Source organism: Macaca fascicularis, chromosome 11, assembly GCF_037993035.2.
Source record: "Macaca fascicularis isolate 582-1 chromosome 11, T2T-MFA8v1.1".
Lineage (NCBI taxonomy): Eukaryota > Metazoa > Chordata > Mammalia > Primates > Cercopithecidae > Macaca > Macaca fascicularis.
Genome location: NC_088385.1, coordinates 909,799 through 927,946, shown reverse-complemented (window position 1 = coordinate 927,946; position 18,148 = coordinate 909,799). Strand labels below are relative to the sequence as shown.

At 53.5% G+C, this 18,148-nt stretch overlaps 1 protein-coding gene across 14 annotated transcripts in view; it reads right to left on the bottom strand.

The window, feature by feature from the left end:
• Positions 1 to 18,148, bottom strand: part of IQSEC3 (IQ motif and Sec7 domain ArfGEF 3) — a 117,199-nt gene that overhangs the window by 19,622 nt on the left and 79,429 nt on the right. For all 14 annotated transcript variants that reach the window (XR_012419824.1, XR_012419825.1, XR_012419826.1 and 11 more), the window contains 2 exons: positions 3,807 to 3,929; positions 3,263 to 3,429 (listed from right to left, as the gene is read on the bottom strand). Coding sequence is in view for 11 of the 14 variants with exons in the window: in XM_005569704.5 (XP_005569761.3) it covers positions 3,263 to 3,429; positions 3,807 to 3,929 (290 nt within the window). In the remaining 3 variants the exon portion in view is untranslated. The remainder of the gene's footprint in view (positions 1 to 3,262; positions 3,430 to 3,806; positions 3,930 to 18,148) is intronic.

Genomic DNA, 18,148 nt, shown 5'->3' with positions numbered 1-18,148 from the left:
CGGGAGAAAGGAATCTTGTAGAAAAGCATAAACCCACAAAGACAGAACAGGAACAAAGGCACAGGCATCCCAGGACCTGGAAAGTGGATAACTAAGTAGATGGATTTAGCAAACCTGAGAAAGCTGAAACCTATACCAGCAGAGAGGCTAGAAGCCGCTCGAACACCACACAGCCACCAAACGGCTTAGAGCTGGTGTAACAGCAACCCCTAAAAGCGAAGGTGAAGGTGGGCTGGAAATAGGAAAACAGGTTGAAAATGGGTTAGAAAGCTGCTGCGCTTCCCTGTTCCCTCCTCACTCCAGCAGAAGACTGGGAGTCCATTCTCTAGAACTCTGGGCTGAGGGACCCTACACACAGCCAAGGGTGGGACTCTGCTGAAAAGTGGGGGATGAAGTTGATATCTATATATTAACCCTCAACCCCACTTCCCACTTAAAGATCTCAGAACTCTGGCAGCCAGAATTATACATTCTGGGCAACAGATTGGACATTTATCTTCTGGGTATCAGGCAGAACAAGAAAAAAAATGTCTTCAGATACTGCAGTGGGGATCTCCCAATGAAATGGCTTAACTAAATCACCCTACAAGAAAGTCCACCAGCCAGCAGCCCCCACCTGTGTTCACAGAGTTATTCACCAGCTTTCTGGTGTCTCACTTTAAATAAGAATGAACAACCAGATTTCATCAACTGCATTTGGAAGTCTATACCAGGAAAGAGAAAGGAATATGGGGAAAAACAGAAAAAGAACTCCAGAAGAAATAGAGGCAAGCAGGGAGAAACTCAAACAAACAAACCAATATTAATATCTTCACAGAGATGGGAGAAGATATTGGATCTACAAAGTGAGAATAAAATGCTATAAAAGAGGAACATTGAGAGGACAAAAGAGAGCTATTGAGAATGAAAAATATGACAGCAGGAATGAACAACTTGGTAGGAGACATGAAAGATGACACTGAGGGACATTTTCCAGAAAGTCAAGGAAGTAAACAAAGATGGCAGGTATAAAACTATAAAAGTTAGAGGATCAGACTAGGAGATCTACCAACAGAATAACAGGAGTTCAAGAAAGAGAGTCCAGAGAAATTGGAGGGCAGAAATGATCAAATACAACATTTAAGAAAACTTTCCATGACTGGAGGACATGAGTTTCTAGATGGAAAGGACCAATGCAGCCCTGGGCATGAGGGATGAAAGAAGAACTGTAGCAAGGCACATCATCGTGAAAATCCAGAACACGAAGGGCAGACAGAAGAACCTGCAAGCTTTCAGAGAGAGAGAAAGAGTAACAGACAAAAGGCCAGCAGCTGGGAGGGCAGAACAGCACTGGCAGCTAAAAGACAATGAAGCAATGCCTTTGAAATCCCGATTGGCGTGTTTTGAGGCTGGAATTCTATCCCCAGCCAAACTCCCAACCAAGGTCAAAGACAGAAAAACATACATTCAGAAATGCAAGTTCTCAAAAATGGCCTTTTCTCTGGAAGTAAAGTAAAAATGAGGAAGCTCTGACATGCAGGAACCAGGAATCTACCATGAGAGCAAGGGAAGGAGGGCCCAGGATGCCGGCTGTGCCCTGGCCCGGCCACTGTCCAGACTGTAGCAGGACCAGAGGCTCCCGAAGATGATGCTCCTGCACCACCTCCCAGGTCTGGATGTATGGAGAGGAGCTTGACACGTAGGGTGGGAAGCTGGGGCTGAATCAGGGGAGGTCCTCAGAGAGTTAAGCAAATGGAAAGAGAAGCATTAACTCCAAGGAAAGTAGAGATAGGAGGGAGTTGCAATCATTCTGCACTTGCAGACTCAGCTTTGGAGTGTGTGTGCAGAACCTTAACAACATGACCGCTGATGTGAGTGGGATGGGTCGGGGAAGGTGGATGAAAGAGGGCTAAATCCTTACATTCTATAATGGAGAATTAATAGATAATGCTTAAAATAAAAATAATTAACAAGGGCCAGGCGTGGTGGCTCATGTCTGTAATCCCAGCACTTTGGGAGGCTGAGGCAGGTGGATCACCTGAGGTAGGGAGTTCAAAAAAAGCCTGGTCAACATGGTGAAACCTCGTCTATTCTAAAAATATAAAAATTAGCTGGGTGTGGTGGTGCACACCTGTAATCCAAGCTACTTGGGAGGCTGAGGGACAAGAATTGCTTGAACCTGGGAGGTGGAGGTTGCAGTGAGCTGAGATTGCAGTGAGCTGAGATTGCACCACTGCACTCCAGCCTGGGTGACAGAAGTAATAATTAACAAGGAGCAGTGTATAAAAGAGACGAGATACCAAAGTATAAATACTCTATAGCCCTATTTAGATGAAGTTCAAGGACTGGCAAGACTCGTCAATGGTGATAAAAGGCAGAATAGTTGTTACTCTTGGGCAAAGGTATTGACTGGGATGGGACAGGAGAGAACATTCTGGGCAGGTGAAAATGATCCAGATCAGGATCCGGGTGTGATGGCATAAATGCACACGAACATACACATTCATCAAATTTCAGGCACACACACTCACAGTCTGGGCTTTATGCCAGTTAAAAAAAGGGATAGAAAAAAACAGAGAAGCATAAGCATGCGGTTTATCGATACAGAAGAAACACAAATAGCTAAAAATGTCAAAAGTGGTTGCCTCTGGAGAAGGTGAGTGGTGAGAGGGGCAGGGACTAATTTTTTTCTGTGATAAGCCTTTATTATAAGGATTATAATAAGGATTATTTGACTTTATTAAATTATGTGGATGTATAACTTTGATTCTTTTAAAGGCTAAAAAAAAAAAAAAATCAATTGAGCACACATCACAGTCTGCCAGTCCTGGTTTGCTCCCTGCCAGACAGCGCACTGCATCGATGAGAGACTTGAATCAGGGGATTCTTTATGGCTGGTGCCATAAAGTTATCTGCAAGGCTGACTTGAATGGACCCAGGACCTGAAGGCCCTGTTCCTGGCTCCTTCCTCATAAGTTGTGGAGGGGAAGGGCTGGCACCACTTGAGCCAGCAACTCTGGTGTCACGGGCCTAGAGGCCAACCACGTTCCATGGAGGGCAAGAGGCACTGCCCAAGGGTGCTTGCTGCTCTGCAGTGGCGGTGGCTCTTGGAAATGCCCCAGCCGCCTGGCACACAACTAATGTTCCCAGCTTGCTGTGGGTGACCAGGCCCAGAGAGCAGGTGATGATCTGTGATAGGGGCTCAGACTCACAGAATGCACGCTGCACAGACCGGGCCTGAGCCATGGTCTTGCCCCTCCTGCCCCAGTGCCCACCTCCTCACCTCGAAGGTTTCGGATGAAGTCCTCCAGCATCATCTTCCGGTCAGGCTTGATGTTGGGGCTATACATGTCGGTGTTGAGGAGGATGATGGCGAAGGCGAGGATGAAGATGGTGTCGGGGTTGTGGAACTGCTGCACCACTTCGGGATTGCACATGCAGTAGCGCTGGCTGTGGGCGGGTCAGATGCAGAGCGGACACTGAGCCCCCGCTCACCCTCCCCCAGGCCCAACAAAGGAGGGTGTATCCAGGGGATATCCCAACTCTCCAAAGGCTTTAGGTCCAGGGAGACCACCATCTGTCCCATACCCTGGTCTTCTTCCCCACACCCCCAAATGCCCCACCTTTCTAGCCTGGGGAGCTCAAGGGGTCAGTCCCTTTTCTTTCCTTCACTTCTTTCTCCCCAGCCTATCCTGCCCACACCAGAAGGGGTGTTTCTGGCCCAATGTCCAACCCTCCTGATAACATCTCCTATCTCCCAGGCTCACAGCGGCCTGGCTTCCCCAACCTGGGGTCTGTTGGGGAGTGGAGCTGGGAAGTGGCCTTACCTGAAGGCCTCAATGAGCCGCTCCACCTTCTGGGCCTCTCCTTGCACACGGATGTGTGCCTGGAACTTGCGCAGGGCCTCGTCCAGCTCCATGCTGGAGAAGTCCATCTCGTCCACCACGCAGCTGAGGGCAGGCAGGGAGGGTGTGAGGTCAGGCAGCCCCCTAAGCACCCTCCAACACCCATTCCCGCTGGCCTCCGTTCCCAGCCAGGACCGGTGCAGGGCCCCTCAGGCTACTCACCCCCAGGGTTCTCCCTTTAATGCCCCAAGAGGACCATCTCCTCCCATCTCCCACAGTAGCCCTTTCAGAGCCCAAACCCTGAGGCCAGGAGAGGCTTTGGTGGCCTAGGACACAGGGGTGGAGGGAGGCTGAACTCGGATCTTCCGACTCCAAATCCCAATTCCTTCCTTCTTAACCTCAGATTATCCCAAGCAAAGCTTTCAATATAAATAATACAGTAAACACATTTATTCTGTTCTTTCAGAGAACTGCTAGGAGCCTGTGTTTCTCCCAGGTTTAAATTTCACTTTCTCATTTGGGTCTTGAGGTGGCTGAGTCCTCCCTTGGGTCCCTTCTGCTGTAGGCTGAGCAGTAAGGAGCAGAGCCCCTCAAGCCCCTGGGGCTTTCTGCAGCCCAGCTCCTTCCAACTGCCCCAGCCCTCAGGGGAGACTGTGGTGGGAGGCATGGCCTCTTAAGAGTAAATGACAAATGCGCTTAACGTGAGGGGACAGCGTGACACGCAGGCCAGATTCTGGTCCTGGCCCTCCTACGAACTTGGTGTGACTCTGGCTCGCCCACTCACTCCTGGGGCCTCCGTGTGCCCTTCTGAAAAAGGAGGAAGCTGGAGTCCCTGCTCCCCAAGGGCCTTGCTACCTCTGAAATGCTGCCTCCGACCCTGGGGGGTTTGCGTCTGAACATCCCGAGCTTCAGAGTGTGTGTGTGGGCGGTCACATGCCAGTTCTCCCAGCTAAGCAGGCGCCTTCCTCTGGTCTAGCCCGATCCAGGGGACTCTGCACTGCAGGATCTGAGGCCGAACCCTCCCAGCCCCCTCACCCTGCCTCACCCTCCTTTGGGGTGCTCTGTCCCCAGGGCCATGTGCAGCGAGGCAGGAGTCCAGGCCTGGCAAAGCAGGGGACCCAATGTCCCCTGGGCATTGCTTTCCCTTTGGGAGAAGCAGACCAAGCGTGTTAGATTGGGCTCTTGGAGCTGACGTTTGCCCACTCTACACCCACTCACCCCAGTCTCCTCCCACCGGCTATGGCACAGCCCCTGCACACTGCCCCGACACTGCCCACTGCTGGCAAGCAATCCCTCTCTGCTCCCATGGTCCTCTGGCCTGCCTGCCCAGCACATCAGGGCACAGAAAACGCCTGCTGAGTGGCCATGGGATGGTGACATGAGCTCTGAGCAGGACCCACTTCCTCCATGACCTCAGCTTCCATTCTGTGCCCACTGCCCAGAAGACGTGGAGACCCCAACTCTGCTGTCAGTTTTTAGGAGAAAACGAGGGGAGACGCAAGAGTGGTGGTGGTCAGGACCTGTGGGTCCGTGGACTCTGCCTCTCCCACAGTTTTCTGGGGAGAACAAGGAGGAAAGCGCATCACCAAAGGCCCTTAGAAAGGGCGGGGGTGCCAAGAGGGAGCTGGGAGTCTCTCCTCTTTCCTTTCCCCTCCCTCCCACAGGCAGGGCCCATGGCCATCTTCAGGCTGTGAGTTGTCCTTGGCTTGGTCAAAGCCCGCTCCTCTCAGGCTTGCTGGCCGGGATGGTGGGCAGGTGAGGGTGGGGCTAGGTGTGGAGGCCAGCATCTTGCCCAAGGATGAGAATCAGCAGCACCAGGATCAGGGCATTTGAGGTTGAGGTGCCGGTTGGGGAACAGGGGCCTCCAGGGCCAGCCAGGTGAGAGGCTACTCTGATTTCCCAGTGACCCTCCTCACCTCCACCCTGTACCCTCTGCAGCCGTATGTGAGCACCAAAGGCCCTATGCGGCCACATCCGTGTGTTCCCATAGCCCAGCCCATCAGGAGTCAGCAACTGGGCACAACGGAGCCACACAGTGACACTGTCCAGGGCTGGTGACCAAGAGGCTGTGGTCCGATGGGTACAGAGACAGAGCATGGAGGAGGTGAACCAGTGTGGTCACGCATCAAGGGAGTCAGAGTGTTTGGGCCAGAGAGATGGAGTGGGGCAGCGAAGGTCAAGGAAAGTCTAATTAGACAGACAGAGAGAGAAAGGAGAGAGAGGGACAGGCAAGGAGGAAAAGGCAGGAGAGAGATCCCAGAAAGGGAGCAAGACCGGAGAGTGAGACGAAGAACAAGTGAAAAACAGACAGAGGGAGGAGGGGGGAAAGACAGAGAGACACGAGGAGAGAAAGGGACAGGAGGGGAAGAGGAAAAGACAGAGAAAGACTGGTAGAGATGAAGATGTGAAGTGCGCCACGGACTGGTGGGGGCGGCATGGAGCGACCACATCCCACCCTCTCAGCCCAGGGCGCTGACTCTTTTGAGGCCAAGGAAGAGGCCCTTGGTCTCTCTGAGTGGCTCTCCAGGACTTATCCCCATCTGTCATGTGCCCCGCCCCTTCCCTGTTTCTGAACCCTGAGGTCCTGGCACCCGGCCTCCCGCATCCACGTTCCTCCAAGAGCCTCTCTCTGAGTGCCTTCTGCCCCAGAGCTGTGGACCAGGTCTCACCCTGCAACGGCGGGGGTGCCGGGAGGCCCAGGGCACCGTGGGGGCAGGCTTCCGTAGGAGGCGGTGGGAGCAGCTGGTGAGGGTGGGATCTGCCCAGCCAAGCACGATGGCCTAGTTTCCAGCCCTTCACTCAGGTGACAAGCAGCTGCTCACTCGCTCAGGGCTGCTGCTAAAAGCCCCAGCAATGAGCCCAGAGCCTGAGCGCCAAAGACTGGGATGGGAGAAGCAGCCAGGTTGAAAGGTCGGCCCACATAATGGGAGTTGAATACACCCCTTGTGGGCCTCAAAGCAGGGAGGGTTGCAGGGGTGGGCACGTGGGCTGTGGAGCCAGAGGGGCCTCCCATCCAACATCTTCCAGTGTGTGTTCTCAGGACCCCACAGCAGAGTCATAAGAGTTAAAATGCAGCTCGCTGGACCCCACCCCAGACCCAGCAAATTAGGATATTTGGGGGCAAGGCCTGGGAATCAGCATTCTCTGCAAGATCTCCAGGTTGTTCCTAAATTGTGACACCAAAGGCTGAGCTGAGTGCAAGGGTAGGCCTCGTTGCGGCTTTTAAAGTGTGAATCCAGCAACTGACAGGCCACCGGGCAGCAGCCCTCAGGGGCATGTGTCCCCACCTGGATATCGGCTGCTTTTGCAGTGCGGGTGGTGAGGGAGGGGTGGATGGAGGCATGAACAGATTTAGTGCTTCCCCGGCTGTGCGCTGGCCATCCTGCCTTCCTCCCTCCCTGCATTTACCACCACAGGGTGTCTGTGTTTCATGAACAGGTGCTATTCTGGGTTTCCCAGACCCTGGGGGAAAAAATGACATTTTCTGGCTGTGAAAGCCCCCGCTGGAAGGGAGGAAGCTCTGCTGAGGGGTGGGACACTCTACCCTCCTGCCTGAGGAGGCCACTTCCTCACTGGAGAGTTGGGGGTTGGACCAGGTGGCCGCTCAGGACAGGGACCCAGAGGCACCGGCCATCTCTGAAGCAGATGCTCCCAAAGGCAGGGGGTGGACGACCACAGCAGCACTTCCGGCGGGCTGGTGGCTTCGTCCCCGCCGTCCTCCGGGGGAATCACTGGTCACTGTTTGCCTTTCTGATAGGGCCTGTGTCATCCTGGGGAAGGTGGCTGGGGGTGGGACTGTGCTGTCTGCCATAAGCCCTGCTCATTCCAGAGTCCCCGGAAGCACCCATCAGCCTTGGCCCTCTCCGGCATGAGCCTCCTCTTCACTCCCTGAGCATAAGCTTCTGCCCGCACCGTGCCCTCTTTTTCTCCCTCCCCTTCTCTCACTCTCTGCCCTGTTGCTTCTCTTCTTTTGCAGCGTCTACCAGCACTCCTAATCCCCACCTTCCAGCCTTCTGTGCTGCCCTGGAATCCTCATGGAGAGCTGAGTGTGGGCAGTTTACCAAATCCACCCTGCAGCCTCCACCCAGGGCGGCCCGGAGTCCTCTCCCCTCATCGGTCGTCTTTAAGGTAAAGAGCACCTCACATTCCCGGGTGGTCTTTTCTGGTGTATCATCTCCCCATTTTACAGAAGACAAAACTAAGGCCGCGTAGGGCTTGCCCCATGCTCCCACAGCTGGGAAGAGCGGGCTGTCAGCTTCCTAGTCTTGTGAGGCCTCTCCCTGCCCCACTGGGCTCCCTTCTCTTCACTCCTGTGTGTGCACGGCGTGGCAGGGAGGTCCCTTACTCCAGTGCGGGGAGCTCCCTCCGAGCTTTCTGTACTGAATATGGCTCTAAGTGCTTCACTATGTGTACAATGACTCCGTCTTCTCAAGCTTGGGCAATACAAACCATTATTCCATTTTTAAAAATTACATATGAGATTGAAGTACACGAGAGAGCCAGCCCTGCAGGGGGACTGCACACATCTCATTCCTTGCTGACATCTCCTGGGGCAGGTGGCCCCTGTGCCCTCCTCTCCCCCACCCCTCCCTGGCTCTCTGCTGCTCAGTGGCTGGCACTAATGTATGTCTTCCTAGGGGCTGTGATCTTACCCAAATGGCTTGGTGGGGACCTGTGAGAGGCCAAGGGGAAACATGTGGACACAGTTAACCAGGCGTGCCTATTGGCTCTGTGGTCACCCTGCAGGTTCAGAGCTGGCCTGGGCACAGCAGGGGCCCATATCCCTGACCTTCTGCCTTCCCCTTTCTGGTGCCTTTTGCGCCCTGTGGCAGTGGCTGGCTGACTCTTTCAGCAACACACACTGAAATGGCTCCTGTGCGCAAGCTGTGCGCAAGGTTGTGCTAAGGAGCTGGTGTAAGTGGCAAGCAACACAGTGTCTGTCTTGGTGGGAGAGACAAGCATTAAACACAGAATCAAAAATAATTTTTTTTTTTTTTTTTGAGGCGGAGTCTCGCTCTGTCGTCCAGGCTGGAGTGCAGTGGTGGGATCTCAGCTCACTGCAAGCTCTGCCTCCCAGATTCACGCCATTCTCCTGCCTCAGCCTCCTGAGTAGCTGAGACTACAGGCGCCCACCACCGCGCCCGGCTAATTTTTTTGTATTTTTTAATAGAGACGGGGTTTCACCGTGGTCTCAATCTCCTGACCTTGTGATCCGCCCGCCTCGGCCTCCCAAAGTGCTGGGATTACAGGCGTGAGCCACCGCGCCCGGCAAAAATAATTCTTTACTTATAGTCATGACAAGTTCTACGTAGGGAAACGACAGCGTTCCAGGAGAGGACAAAGGAGATACATTTCATATTGTATGTCTGGAAAGGCCTCTTTGGGGACATGGCATTTAGGCTGAGACCTGAAAGATGAGTAGGAGGCGGCCAAAGGAAGCAGAGAGGGGAGAGCTTTCAGGTGGGCTAAGGGAGGAAGCACACGCAAGGCTCGTGGCAGGGAGGAGCTTTCAAGGACCTAGGCAGGGTCCACAAGGTTGCAATGCAGACAGTAATAGGGAGGATGGTGACTGTGGGGCTAGGCAGGCAGGCAAGGGCTCAGTCCGTCAGCTTTGTGGGTCATGAGAAGGATTTGGGGGTTTATCCTGAATGCACTGGGACACAATAGAGGGTGTGATCAGAGGAGTGACAGGGTCCTGTTTGTTCTAAGAAGATTTCTCTGGCTCTTGGGGAGAAAATGAATGGCAGCGGGGCAGGAAACAAGACAGAAGCAGGGGCCCAGGCAGGACGCTACTGCAGAGGCCCAAGCTGGAGAAAATGGGGTTGGGGCTGAGGCAGGAGCAGGGGAAACAAACTGGATGTACGATCTCGCTGCATCTTAGAGGAAGGACGAATGTGACTCGAGATGCAGGGAATGTGGGAAGTGAGGAAAGGGAGGCATCACTGGTGCGTCCTGGAGCTCTGGCCGGAGCACCCGGGGCCTGGAGGTTCCGTTCTCCAGTGTGAGAGTATCTCGGTGCAGACGCGTGCGGGAGGAGACGGGGTGTCCAGCCTGGGGCACATGAAGTTTGAGGTGTTCTTTCAGATGAGCCACCATGCCTCCCCTCCACTGAATCACGCTCAGGAGCTTGTCTTTTTCGTCTTACAAATTAAAACCCTGCCTTGAGCCCTCACTTTTCTCTAGTCACTGCCTCTTTTCTGTCCTCTTTGCTGCCTCCACCTCCTCATCTCCATTCACTCTTCAACCTGCTCCACTCAAGCATCCAATCCCAGGATCCCATGAACACTTCCCTTGTCACGGCCACTGCTGGCTGCTATGTGGCCAAGTCCAACGGCCTCTCTCTGTCCTCATCCCAGCCTCCTGGCAGCATCAACATGGTTAATTGCTCCCTTCTGGAAACACCGTCTTCCTGGCTTCCATCACCGTCCCTCCCCAGGCGGACTCTTCCCTCCAGAGGTGCCTCTTATCCATTGCAGCTGCCCCTCCTCACTGACCTGAAACTGGGCCCCACCCCCCCCCCAACAACCACTGTCCCGGTGGCTGCCCCCATTCTAGTGGCTGCCTCCATTCCAGTGGCTCTAGATAGCTAACAGTTTAACTTGCTTGAGTAAATATTTGACAATATCTAGTTTGATAGATTCTTCAGATGAAATGTCCCTGAATCCAGCATCTCCCTGCCCCTGAAACTGAAAATCTATACATGTTTATTTGGTAGATGGAGCACCAACACAGGGGGCCTGATGCACATGCATATTCTGAATTCTCATCGCCACTGGCTGTGCGCTGGCCGCCTGGCTCCCTCCCACACTGGCCATGGCCTTGCTGCTTCTCCACGGCCCTGGGCTCTGCCAACTTCTCCCCTCCCCATGCCCACAGCCGCAGTTTAGGGTTCATCCTTTGTCACCATGGCTGTTAACAGCAGTAGCCTCCTCACCAGTCTCCCTGCCTCCCAACTATCTTCAGAGCCATCCTAGGCTGCTCATTGGTACCGTGGCTCACGCCCCTGCTCACATTTCTTCCAGGGCTTCCCACATCCCTAGTGTGAAACCCAAGCTCCTTAGCAAAGCAAAGAAGGCCCTGTCTGCTTCCAGCTTCTCTCGCCCCTTCCCCAGCGTGGTCCCTCCTGCAGCCTGGCTCTCATGCCCACATTTTTGGCGCATGCTGTTTTTTCTTCCTGCCGCCCAGCCCCACCCCTGCAGGCCTCTGTTTAGCTCTCATCCTCCCTAGGAGTCTTTCCTGATCTCTGTTGTCCCCGTTTATCTGTTCACCATTGCGTTTATCTCCCTGTGTCATAACATTTGCCTGCCTGTCTTCCCCACGAGGCTACAGGCTCCTTCAAGACAGGGCAGTTCTTTCAATCTCTGCCTCCCTGGGGTATGGGCACCCAATCACTGTTTTGTGGGATGAATGAATGAGTGAGTGAGAGATGACCAGGAATGACCTCGAGCATGCTGGCAGCTGGAGAAGGAGCCGCAGTGGCCTGTGCCTTTGGAAGTTCTACCCAACAGCCCAGGATTACTCAGCCTGCTTTGCTGCCAAGATTATCCGGAGCTGACACCGAGACCTGTGATGGACTTGCGAATGGCCCCGAGGATTCCAGACCCCAGACAATGAGGCAGTGTGGCGGGCACAGACCCCCTCTTCTTCCCCCTGCACACGCAAGTGAGTGATGAGAACTAGAGCAACTGGCACTGATTAGACTGCTTCCAGCCAAGCATGACTGGACCTGTCTCAGGAGGTGCCGCTGACTGGCGTGTGGATCACGAGTGGTACCGGTTTTGCTCAGGCTTCCCCCTCCTTCCTGTGAGCTTCTGCAGGGTCTGCAGCAAATACCTCACAAGGGTTGGGGAAAAAGGATGGATGTTCCCTGCATCTGTAGAAACAGGTACAATCTTGCATAAAATTGCTTGTTAACATCGATCTGTGCGTGGAATCAGTTTGTGTTGTCGGAAAATAAAGCGTCCTACACGCCTGTGATCAAAATGAATTTCATCATCTCCACCTTCTTTTTTTTAGTGATAGCAAGACAGTGTCTGGCAGACAAAGGAACTGGTGGGGAGCTGAAAATAGGTAATGGTAGCAGCAGGGGTTTTTAATTGGCTGGAAGAGACGGCAAAGATCTGGCCTGAGAGGAAGTGTGTGAGCTTGTGCTCCTGGCTGAGACCAAGCCCAGGTTTCAGGATTAGGAAGGAAAAGTAAACCACCTATTGCCACGGAATGTAGAAACCCTGGCTTTATTTGGCAGTTCTTGGCTTCCACAATCCAGTGAAAAAGGCCCCTCATCCAGAGAGTTATTTTGTTCGTCAGAACTCATAACATGCTCAACAAAGGCCAAGGCGTTTTGGAAAAGTGCAACGTGGCTAAGAAAATAGAAGAGGAGGAGACGGATGCAGGACCTGCCAGTGTTCCTGGTGATGTCATGGGGACGAAGAAACTCTCTTTTGAGGGGGCTGGGCAGGACTGGCTGCCACTCACACCTTGAGACTCAGGTACCAGAAGAACTAAGTTCAAACTACCCTTACAGTTTAGAATCCCCGAGCTGATTTTTCTCTTGCTGGACTCGGCAGCGTCGTTTGCTGGTGGATCTCAAACTGAGGCATGCATTGGAATTGCCTGGTGGGTTTATTAGTGCACGGAGTGCTGGGCCCCAAGCCCCAGAGTCTGATTCAGTGGGCCTGGAGTGGGAACTGAGAGTGTGCATTGCTAACAAGCTTCCAAGTGAAGCTGATGCTGCTGGCCCGGGGACCACCCTTTTAGAAGCACTGCTCTATGCCAATAGCAGTGGGTGGAATAAGAAAAGGCCACGGAGCTGTTACTTCAAGTCACGTAGCCTCCTGGTGGCTCATCTCCTCACCTCGAGAATGGAGACGACACTGAGAAGATCTACCAGGCAGGGTTGTTACGAGTGTTAAAAGGGGCAGTGGGTGTGAAGTTCCTGGTATACAACAGGGCTTAACTGCACGTGCATTTTCATTAGGTGTGGGCTGACCCGGCTGTCAGTGGACAGGACCCCTCCCTGCCCCACCAACTAATTCTGCCTGGAATTATATCATTAGACAGCCATCCATCGGCCCTTTAAGACATGCATACACCAGAGAGAGGAAGCTAAATCTGGCTCAGACCTCTTGAGACTTGCAAATCAGCTTCTCAGCTCTGCTTTCTTCCCAAATTGAGAGGATCAGGGCATAGCAAATAAGGGGCAGAGCGAATAATGCCAAGGCAAGAGGTGGGATAGTACCTGATTTTGTTCAGTTTCTCTGCTGCTGGCCAGGAGACTAGTCATGTCTTTTCCCCAGGGCCTCCGTTTCTGCCAGGGTAAAATGAGAGGGCTGGACCACTGACTGTCTAAGGGGTCTTCAGTGTCATGATTCACGACAGGGGACTGACAAGGACTGTAAAAGCAACCGAACCACATGGGTCTCGGAATGACGCACAGAGGCTGGACGGTGCAGGGTTAAGGCCTCAGGCGATGGAGCCATTGTGCCCGGCTTCAGACCACAGCCACTGATTAGCTCTGTGACTGTGGGCAAGCTCCCTAACCTCTCCGTTCCTCAGTGCCTCTGGTACGGATTAGCCGCACTTCCCTCCCAGCGTCGCTGTGAAGATGGAACGAGGTTTTGCATGTAAGGCTCTCAGAACAGCACCTGTGGCACACAGCACATGTGAGCCACATTATATTTCATGGCCTGCTTGGTCACAAACGGCCCTGCTGGAGATACGACAGCCCTGCCCTGGAGACACTGACACCCCGGAAGCCCTCCTAGAAGGCCCACGTCGGAGCGGCCTGTTGCAGTCACAGCTGACACACAGAGGAGACTAAGTCCTCCAGAGCAAAGGCCTGAGCAGTCAGGGAAGGACTGGGTGGCAGGTAGGTCCATTTCTATATAAAAGTCCAATTTAAATGCCAAAGTGACCAGGCCAAAGGGAGTCTCAATCCTGGACTGAAGGTCCCAAGATCTCCAGCTACAGAAGTAAGTAGGTCTTAAACTCTCACAACTGTTGACTGTTCAGGAGAATCCCTTGTCTATCTGTGGTGGGGAGTGGGGCAGGAAAGAGTGGAGAGGTGAAGGGTCAAGGCCATAACCCCAAAGACACCACTTTTGAAGATGTTCTCTTTCCATCCTTCTGGTGCTGGCAGTGTACCATTTTCAAAGCAGTGGAAATGACCCTGAATCTTCTATTCCTGCCTGCACTGGGTCTCCGTCTCTCTCTCTCTCTCTCTCTCTCTCTCTCTCTCTCTCTCTCTCTCTCCTTCCTCCCTCCCTCCCTTTCTTCCTTCCTTCCTCCCTCCCTCCCTCCTCTCTCCTCTTCTTCTCTCTCTCTCCTTCCTCCCTCTCTCCCTCCCTGCCTTCCTTCCTCCCTCCCTCCCCTCTCTTCTTCTCTCTCTTTCTCTCTCTCTCTCCCCTTCCTCCCTCCCTCCCTCCCTCTCTTTCTTCCTTCCTTCCTCCCTCCCTCCCTCCTCTCTCCTCTTCTTCTCTCTCTTTCTCTCTCTCTCTCTCCTTCCTCCCTCCCTTCCTTCCTTCCTTCCTCCCTCCCTCCCCTCTCTTCTTCTCTCTCTTTCTCTCTCTCTCTCTCTCCCCTTCCTTCCTCCCTCCCTCCCTTCCTCCCTCCCTCCCTCCCTCCTCTCTCTTCTTCTCTTTCTCTCTCTCTCTCCTTCCTCCCTCCCTCCCTCCCTCCTCTCTCCTCTTCTTCTCTCTCTCTCTCTCCTTCCTCCCTCCCTCCCTTCCTTCCTCCCTACCTCCTCTCTCTTCTTCTCTCTCTTTCTCTCTCTCTCTCCTTCCTCCCTCCCTCCCTCTCTTCCTTCCTTCCTTTCTTCCTTCCTTCCTTCCTTCCTCCCTCCCTCCCTCCCTCCCTCCTCTCTCCTCTTCTTCTTCTCTCTCTCTCCTTCCTCCCTCCCTCCCTTCCTTCCTTCCTCCCTCCCTCCCTCCTTCCCTCCTTCCCTCCTCTCTCCTCTTCTTCTTCTCTCTCTCTCTCCTTTTTTGAGACAGGCTCCCACTCCGTTGTCCAGGCTTCCAGCCTAGAGTGCAGTGGCACAGTCACAACTCACTGCAGCTTCCATCTCCTGGGCTCAAGCAATTCCCCTGCCTTGGCCTCCCGAGTAGCTGGGACCACAGGTGCCCGCCACCACACCTGGCTATTTAAAAAAAATTTTTTTTGTAGAGATGAGGTCTCTTTTGCCCAGGCTGGAGTGCAGTGGTGCCCTAACAGCTCACAGTAGCCCTAACCTCCTAGGTTCAAGTGATTCTGATGCCTTGACCTCCCAAAGTGCTGGGACTACAGGCGTGAGCCACAATGCTTGCCTGGGCCTCTTTTTCTCTCCTCCAGACACGTAAGGTCCGCCTGGGCCTGCTCTCCCCTTCCTCATAGGAATTCCTCAGGAATAAGGTAACTGAGATTACACACAGCAGTGTGGGCAGGATGTTCTCAAATGATTTCTTTCTAGCAATGAAAGGCCAGAGCCTTCCAGACTGTTGAATGTGACAGACAATCTGTTTTCATTTCTAAATGTCCTCTAAGAAGAACAAATCTGTTATACTCTGGCCAACATATTTCCATGGAAATAAAATAATGAAATCTGACCCAAACGTCAAACCCTGATATGTCTTGGAATTTAACAAAGGATGGAGCAGATGCAGTGGAGGGAAGAACATGCAGGAAGCTTTCTTCCGGCAGCTCACCCCAGAAGCTGCCTTCCCGCATTTCATGGAGATGGTAGACACCAGTGCTCTCCATGTGCACGGGGTTCACACCGGAAAAATCATCCAGGCCAGAAAGAGGCCGCTCACAGCCGGCATGCAACATTCCCCATCCACTGGCCTTCAAACCTGCTGAAGCGGACATTTCAGAAAGGAAATAGAGCAGAGCCAAATTCCCCAGCCATGTGAAAACGCAGAGGGAGAGGCTCCAGCCCTAGAGGACCCTAACCCTGGCTGCTGTCTGGCTCCTGCTGCTGGCCTGCCACCGCATGACTCTCAGCTTCTGAACCGGGCTTCCTCAGGCTGCAGGCTGCTCCCCAGACTGGGCTGACCCCCTTCCCAGCAAAGCCCAGGAAGTTCCAGCAAGTTCTCGTTGTCTGCCTAGTAGACCTGAGTTTGAGTCACGTTTGAGGGTTCCTTGTGCGCGGGGAATGGGACGGCGGGGCGGGGGCGTTCTAATGTCTGTGCTTTCAAGTAGGAAAGATAATAATGAAATAGCTAACATTTAGCCTGTAGTCCCAGCTACTCAGGAGGCTGAGGTTTGAGGAGCACTTGGGCCCAGGAGTTCAAGCTGCAGTGAGCTTTGATCATGCCACTGCCCAGTAGCCCTGGTGACAAAGAGAGATCCTGTCTCTAATTAAAAAAAAAAAAGAAAAGAAAGAGCTAACATTTACAGATAACTTACTAGGCGTCAGGCATTTCATGTACATTGAAAACATTTAATTCACTTGAGACAGGTACTCTTACCAGCATTTTACTAATGAGGAAACTGAGGCTGATTTCTCCTTTAACAACAAACAGGCTGGGTGTAGTGGCTCATGCCCGTAATCCCAGCATTTTGGGAGACTGAGGTGGGAGCACTGTGTGAGGCTGGGAGTTTGAGACCAGCCTGGGCAACATAGTGAGACCCCCATCGCTACAAAAATATTAAAAAATTAGCCAGGTGTGGTGGCACATGCCAGTGGTACCAGCTATTCAGGAGGCCGCGGTGCGAGGTTCTCTTGAGCCTAGGAGTTTAAGGCTGCAGTGAACCATGATTGCACCACCGCACTCCAGCCTGGGCAACAGGGCAAGACTCTGTCTCAAAAAAACCAAAAGCAAAATCTTCGCAGGTAAACACTGGAGTGAGTGTGGCTCTTTGAGCTCGGAATGCCTTCTATTATTATCATCTGGTAAGGCCTGGTAAGAATACATTCTTTCTTGGAATGTGTCTTCTGTGGAAATGAGACACAAAAGGATGGACATGTCAGCTTCCAAGAGCGCTGAGGGCCGAATTCTGAAAGCAAATGTCACAGCATTCATGATGCTCAGACAGACCAGCAGCCGAGGTGGCAGCGGCTCCCTCCCTCCTCTTCCTTTCCCCGCAGGCCTGAGAGGGGATGCGCACCCTCCCCCGAGAGGCTTTCTCAGCGGCTGCAGCCTGGGAGAGTGCTGTGGTTTGGGCTGTTTTAGTCTCCAAGGGGATGGGTGATTTATGTCCTTTTATTCAGCAAACAGCTTTGTACAGAACGAATGCCACTTGCTAAATGTCACCAGGCGGGGACAGGGGAGCCGCACAGAATCCCAATGAAGCCTTCCAGGCCTGGGCAAAATGGCACCTGGTGACTTGGTTAGTGTGTGCGTTTTCTCTGGCGGGAGTGAGGAAGAGACAGTGATTCTGAAATCCAGACTGGCCGGCCAGAGTGGCAGGGAAATGCAGAGACTCCAGCGCCCACCTCCGCTGCCAGTGCCTGCCACTTCCTGCTTCTCCATCTTCTCCCTGCCCTTTGCAGGACAGAAGCGAGGCGGTCGGTGACCTATGGACTTTGGGGAAGGGCTCCTTTCTGTGGCACTGAGTCAGCATGCCAGGGCCTCTGGGCCCAGGCCTGCATGGCTACATAGTCAAGCATGAGGGATTGCGGCTTTCATCAGGGCACATCGGGGCTCAGCTCTGCACTCAACCCGGCCCAAGCCAGGGTTCTGGCTGGAGGCCCCTTGGTCTTCTCACTCTCTTTTCATGCTCCTCCTCCTCACCTCTCCCCATCCACACCTAGGTCTGTAAGTTCCCTGAGACTGTGAGCCATGCTTCTTCACACACACACACACACACACACACACACGGGTGCCCAGTGTGGCCCCATTCTCAACACACAATAAATAAGTGCTTGATGTTTGTTGAATGATAAACGGCCAACTCATTCCCCCATGAGCCCTGGCACCCCAGCACTGCCCTGGGGCCTGCGGGCTGCATTGGCAGGACGACAAAGCATGCCCCGGTGTTTAAGGCAGTGCTACCAAGGCACTGAGAGATGAGAAAGGTGGTAGAGTCTCAGGACTTGGAGAAACCTTTGCAATCACATTGTCCAACCCTCTCATTTTACAGATGAGGACACCGAGGCCCAGAGAGGTGACCTGTCAAAGCCACACAGCACAGAGGAGCAGAGCCTGGGTCCAGCTATTCCTCTGATCTCACCACCCTGCCTCTTCTCACTGGAAGAGTGTACCAAGGCGGGAGTCTGGCCCCTACCCACCCCGAGGCTGATCCCTGCCTAAGGGGGTTAGCCCAGCCCCCAGCCGGGCTCCTCTCCTCAGCACAGGCTGCAGCCACTGCTCCCGGCCTCCAGTCCACAGCCCATACACCCAGCCTTC